Raw genomic sequence first — 6,664 nt, forward strand, 5'->3', positions numbered from 1 at the left:
ATATGGAAAGAAATGGAGAAAAAAGGACTTGCCTCTCCCTCTCCCTGACAGGGTACTAAGAGAGCTGCCATCTGAGTCTAGCTCAACAGTAAGTACTCATCTCGTCTTCAAGTTTCTATATAGGAAAAAGCCAAAGCAAAAGTGTAGTTGTGGGGTCAGAATAAGATCAGTAAGAAATATTGTCATTATACAATGAGATCCTAATAAATACTTACCATAGCAATGTAACAAAATTATGAGACCCAGCTCTTTATATTCCACATTTTAACAAATTATTTAGCCATCTGAACACAATGCTTATCTGTACTAACACAATGAACATGAAACAAAGGGAGCACACGAGTTTTCAGTGATGTGCTGCTAATGTTACAAGTTTCTCAACTGGAATGATCAATTGGACCAGAAAAGGCAGTTAATGAAAGAAGGATCATTGAAAACTCTGAACTGTAGAATTGCAAAATAAAGACAGGGCTAGGGCTTCTAGATACATGATTGATAATGGCAAAGGACTTTGGTATCATTATTCTCGATCATGCTATGTTTCATAATTGTGAAATCACCTTCTACACATAGAAAACTGAGCAGACAACATTCCAAAAGCTACCAGAAAAAATTAGTGATCCAGCCTTTAGAGCTCTCCATCACATCACATATGATCAGGATCACAAGTAAGTGATGTTTACGGTCTTATTGTAATACAGCAGAAGATTGATTTTTGTAATTGCTTTCTTTTGCTTAGAATCTGTGTAGTAATAAATCTATAAGGGATAGTAGAGAACAGTGGTTTAGAGGGATGTATTTTGCATTTATTATCTGTATGACCTTAAGAAATTTACTCAAACTTTTGTCTGTTTTCTACTTCATAAAATGGAATTAGTATTATACTTGAGAAGAGAGAATCCCAGGCCTTCAGAAAAAAAGCTGTATATGCTGAGCATAACTTCCTTAATCTCTGGAAGCTTCTAGAACAACCCTTAATGATTCTCAGACTCTTGACAGGTTTTTGAAGGAGAAGCAGTTAGATGATCCACTGGAAACAGAAATGTTCAGTCTGCCAACTGTGGTTTCAAATTTTAAACTTTTTACCCATTAAAAGAAAAATATTTCCTGTTACTTTTTCCTTTTAGATCTAAATGTTATACTACAACTCATAAAATGTATATATAATATATATAATGTAGCATTACTATACCACATAAAGTAAATAAAACTTTATATATACATATATGTGGGGGGAGTAGGTATATATGCATGTGTGTGTGTGTTTGTGTGTGTCTGTGTGCCATGTAGGAACATTTACTGTTCTAGGCATCTAATATTTTATCTACTTCTAATTATATTATAACAAATAGTTTTACCTTCTTCCAAGTTTACTATGAAATACATGAGACTCCAAAATATTAAGCAACTCACCAAAGTTATACCCAGCTGAAGTGATAATAGTGCTTGGTCTATATAATCTCTTAAATAGAGAACAGCTTCATTAAAAAATAACTTCAATTTCAAAACATTCATCTACATTTGAAAGTCATCTGTTCCTAAACTTTATTAAACACTACTAGAATAATTATTGTTGTATTGGTACCTTTGACTGTATTGCTGTGTGGTCCTAAAACAGAAAATTTCTCACTGCCTCACGATTTATCATCAGTAAAATTAGTATACCCTTCCTCTTTGGTAATAAGGAGTATAGGAATCAAACACAATATTGTAAATTTGTGTTAGAAATCTACATCTAAAATTTTAATTCACCTGAATCATGTCCTTTTCTAGACTCTGCAGGTGACACGAACACATGGAGATAGGAAATTACTCTGCCACAACTGAATTCTTTCTTGTGGGGCTTTCCCAGTACCCAGAACTCCAGCTTTGTCTGTTTGTGCTCTGTCTCATCATGTATCTGATAATCCTACTAGGAAATAGTCTACTCATTATCATTACCATCCTGGATTCTCGCCTCCATACCCCCATGTACTTCTTCCTTGGAAACCTTTCATTCTTAGATATCTGCTACACATCATCATCAATTCCACCAACGCTTTTTATAGTAATGTCTGAGAGAAAATCCATCTCCTTCATTAGCTGTGTTCTACAAATGGTTGCTTCACTTGGCTTGGGCTCTACTGAGTGTGTCCTCCTGGCTGTGATGGCCTATGACCGGTATGTAGCCATCTGCAACCCACTGAGGTACCCCATCATCATGAACAAGGTGTTATATGTGCAAATGGCTGTGTGGTCTTGGGTCATAGGCTGTCTGAACTCTCTAGTACAAACAGTCCTGACAATGGTGCTGCCTTTCTGTGGAAATAATGTCATTGATCATATAACCTGTGAGATTCTGGCTCTTCTTAAACTCATATGTTCAGATATCTCCATGAATGTGCTTATCATGACAGTGGCAAGTATTGTTTTATTGGTTATTCCACTACTGTTAATTTTTGTCTCCTATGTGTTCATTCTCTCATCTATACTGAGAATTAACTCTGTTGAGGGGAGAAAAAAGGCCTTTTCTACCTGCTCAGCCCACCTGACTGTGGTCATCTTATTCTATGGTTCAGCTCTTTTTATGTACATGAAGCCCAAGTCAAAGGACACAAAGACATCTGATGAGATCATGGTACTGTCTTATGGAGTTGTAACCCCAATGTTGAACCCTATCGTCTACAGCCTGAGGAATAAGGAAGTAAAAGAAGCTGTTAAGAAAGTCTTCAACAGACACTGCATATATGGAAAACATGAGCCTGAAATACCCTCAAAGAGGGGAAAAGGTTGTACTTAGGACTTACAAAACCTACTGTCATGAAAGCTTACATGTTTGCAAAATCAAGTATGAGATTCTCATTCATTTCAAAATAAGATATTTATGCGTATGTAAACCATAAACTGTGCCTTATTTGCTGTGTCTCTAGCTGTAAGCAAGCGTGCTAATTGGTCCAATAAAGATTATGATGCTGTTCATCAAGATGAATCACTCCATCCTCTACCCCTCCCATTTCCTTCCCTCATTCTTGCCTCTTTTTTCTCCTTTATTCTAATATCCTGTCCTCTCTCTACATTCTACTATTCCCCTTTCTCCTCATTCCTCCATATATTTCCTATTTCTACCTTCCTTTTCTCACCTTTGTTTACTTTCTCAGTCACTTGTGAAGTGGATATCTATCTTTTATGTTGTGCAGCATCCCTGCACACAATTGTCACACAATTTGCAGATCTGCACAATATGTGGAAAAAAAGAAACTTTTTCTCCTGAGGATCCATCCATTGTACATTATGGGACTGACCAATCCCTCTAGATGAGAGTAAGCATGGAATAGGGTTGCTAAAAAGAAAAGGTGTCTATTCCTGTAGTCATAGAGATTGGTATAATGTAGCAAATGATCTGAGCCAGGCTAATCAGACTCAATCCCAGCAATGCTGTCTTAGTGCCAAAAAGAGACTCTCTTCCTTAAATCATCTCCAAATTGACAAAATGTGGACTCAGAGCTCCAATGAGCATCTTTGCTAACATGTAGAGAAAGTACAAGAATGAAAGAGAGCTGAGACAGCATGCCTAGTGAGGTCACTTTAACTTCCGAATCCAACTATGGCTAAAGACAGATTTTCCACTGTACATTTCATTAATGACTCACATTACCATTTTATGAAAAACTAATTTGAGTTGGATGTTACCACTTAAAACCAAATAAATCATAACTAATATGTTCCCTTGTCTCACTTCCCCTTTATTTGTATTTTTAAAACAAGTAAAATTATAAGGTATAAAATCTGAGTAGTTTCAAGTTATCCAGTCTTTAGGAGTTCCCTTGCCCTTTAATAAGTAATTATAATAATATAACTTCTATTATCCATTACTGCAGGCAATCTACTCATCTCTGCAATTATTTCTGAGAAGCATGTACATATTCCTAATTTTTATACTCATCTTTTGTATCAAATTGATATAATGGACCATTTGCCATTTTTCCCTACACTTTAATCAATATGTTGGTAATTAGGATTATTGCATTTTGCATTTTTACATAATTTGTTTTAGCATTTTAATAGACATTGTCATTTGGTAGATACTGTCTATTATGTCTGAAGAATTACTAATAAGCCTATTTAAGATAGACATTCCTTGAGAGGTGGTGCATATCAGATTATTTCCATTCTGGGCACCAGAACTTCAATTATAATAGGTCAGGCAGGGTCCATTTAATCCAGTTACATGGAAAAATACTTCCGGAGGTGGAGCCAAGATGGCAGACTGCAGCCAGCTTCCCACAGAGGCTCCCATCCAAAAGGAGACTTAAAGGACAGAAGTCTGGCAAGTAAGATGATGGTTTCAAGCTGAGCCAAGAGAGAAGATTGAAGAACCCACAACTTTGCTGAGGTGAGCTGTGACCCCAAAAATATAATCAAAGGTACAAAACTCACCACTGGCAGTGGAGGAGTCCTCCACTCCTAGAGCCAAGCACACCGCAGTTGGAGCCAGAGGAGCCCACTGCTCCTGGCCGGCCCATAACTGCTTGCTGCCACAGGCAGCTGCAGAGGAGCCCTCCATTCCGGGTGGGCCTAGAACTGCTTGCTAGAGCCACACATGCCCCGCAGGCAGCGACAGAGTAATCCCTGCTCCGGGTGGGCCCAGAACTGTTTGCTAGAGCCTCACATGTCCCCTGGGCAGCTGCGGAGGAGTCCTCCATTCTGAGCAGGCCCAAAACTGCTTGCTAGAGCCACGCCCCCCACGGGAGGCCAGCAGAGGAGTCCCCAATCTGGTCAGGACCAGCAAGCTGTAAATCCAAGGAAGAGCATTTAAGAACACAAAAACAGGTAAAAGCAGGCCCCAGAACTTCTTCCTAGATCTGCACACCTCCCGTGGGCAGTGGAGGGCTACAGAGAAGCCCCCAGCTCCGGGCAGGCACAGAACTACTTGCTAGGGCCATGCATGCCTCATGGGTGGCAGAGGAGATCCTCGCTCTATGCTCCAGGCTCCTGCTCTGGGTGGGCCCAGAATGGTTTGCTAGAGCCACTTGTGTCCCGGGGCAGTGGCAGATGAGTTCCCCGCTCTGGGCTCCCATGCTAGGAGGGACCAGATGGGCTAGCTAGTGCCACATGCTCGGTGGAGGAGTCCTCTGCTCCCCATTCCCCTGCCCCCATGGTTGCCCCAGCAGGGGTGAACTAGGACTGATCCACCTGCTGCTGTTCCCTTGACCCACAGTTGCCCCAGCATGGCGAACTAGGACTGATCTGGTCATGTGCATGCCCTGCACCACCACTGCTGTTCCCCCGCCCCCGGGTTGCTCCTGCAGGACTGAACTAGGACTGATCTACCCTCAGCAGTCCCCTGTCCCCGGGTTCCCCCAGCGGGGCCAAACTAAGACTGACCCAGCTGGGCGCATTCCCCGCACAGCAGCTGCTATTCCCCTGCCCCCCAGTTGCCCCAGCAGGGCTGATCAAGGACTATTCTGGCCACTGCCATTCCCCTTCCCCCCAGTTGCGGGGGGGGGGCAAACAAAAACTGATCCAGCTGTTGCCGTTCCTCTGCCCCCTGGTGGCCCTGGTGGGGCCGAACTAGGACTGATCTGGCCACTGCTGTTCTCCTTCCCCTGTGGCTACAACGGCAGGTCAAACGAGGATTGATCCGGCCGCCGCAGTTCCCCTGCTCTGCCCCGACATTGCCCGGGCAGGGCTGAAGTAGGACTGATTAGGCAGTTCTTGTGCTCCGCGAGCCACTGTCGTTCACCTGCCCCTTGGTAACCCCAGTGGGGCCAAATTAGGACTGATCTGGCTGTGCAAGCACCCTGCACCACTGCTGCAGTTTCCCTGCCCCCCGGTCACCCTGGTGGAGCCAAACTGGGACTGATCCGGTGTTGCCGGTCTCCTGCCCCCTGGACACCCAGGCAGGCCAAACGAGGTCTGATCCAGCTATACATGCTCCCGCACAGCTGCTGCCCTTCCCTTGCATCCTGGTCGCCCCAGCTCATGAGAACTGGGAGAAGATGACAGACATGCCCTGTCTTTCTGGGCAACCAGAAGCCACTGACTGAACAGTTCTGATAAGGCCTCCAAACAGGGTAAATTCAGCATGGGGCAGAATTAGCAGAAAAACTCTGGCAACTTGAATAACCAGAGTAGATCAACTCCTCCAAGGCAAAAATGGGGCAGATGCAATTGAAGATCTCATCCATAAACAGATGGCTGAGACGTCAGAAATCGAGTTCAGAATGTGGATAGCAAACAAAATTAACAGAATGGAAGAAAGGATGGAATCAGAAGTTCAAGAAATTATTCAAAAGATTTTGCAAGAAATGATTCAAAAGATATCTCAAGAAATTATTCAAAAGATGTATCAAGAACTCATGATTTCAAAGATAAAATGATCAAAGATTTTAAAACACTGAGACAAGAGGTTGCAGCCTTCAAGGATCTGAACAATACAGTGGAATCCATCCAAAACAGAGTGGAACAGGCAGAAGAAAGGATATCTGACTTTGAAGACAAAGCTTTCAAACAAGCCCAGGAGCTCAAAGATCAAAAGAAATGGAGAGTAAAAATGGATCGTAATCTCAGAGGGCTCTCAGATAATTTGAAGAAAACTAATATTCGCCTTATAGGAATCCCTGAAGGTGATGAAGTTGCTTCACAAAACACAGAAGCTCTTCTTCATGAAATTATGAAAGAGAAC

General features: G+C 42.4%; 1 protein-coding gene across 1 annotated transcript; it reads left to right on the forward strand.

Annotated features, from left to right (window-relative positions):
* Positions 1–1,795: 1,795 nt before the first annotated feature.
* On the forward strand, positions 1,796–5,619 carry LOC100945745 (olfactory receptor 13D1-like). Its single transcript, XM_023510554.1, has 3 exons — positions 1,796–2,330; positions 2,523–2,768; positions 5,198–5,619. Exons 1-3 carry the CDS (start codon positions 1,796–1,798, stop codon positions 5,617–5,619), a joined length of 1,203 nt encoding a protein of 400 aa, XP_023366322.1.
* Positions 5,620–6,664: the final 1,045 nt, after the last annotated feature.

The sequence above is a fragment of the Otolemur garnettii genome, unplaced genomic scaffold (assembly GCF_000181295.1).
Source record: "Otolemur garnettii isolate 467f Iridium unplaced genomic scaffold, OtoGar3 scaffold00014, whole genome shotgun sequence".
Classification (NCBI taxonomy): domain Eukaryota; kingdom Metazoa; phylum Chordata; class Mammalia; order Primates; family Galagidae; genus Otolemur; species Otolemur garnettii.

Excerpts from the sequence above, each read along its gene's own strand:
- LOC100945745 (XM_023510554.1), top strand. The coding sequence starts at position 1,796 with ATGGAGATAGGAAATTACTCTGCCACAACTGAATTCTTTCTTGTGGGG. Across the intron at positions 2,331-2,522 it reads TGTCATTGATCATATAACCT|CCCACCTGACTGTGGTCATC; the intron begins GTGAGATTCTGG and ends CTACCTGCTCAG. Across the intron at positions 2,769-5,197 it reads ACCCTCAAAGAGGGGAAAAG|TTGCCCCAGCATGGCGAACT; the intron begins GTTGTACTTAGG and ends CTTGACCCACAG.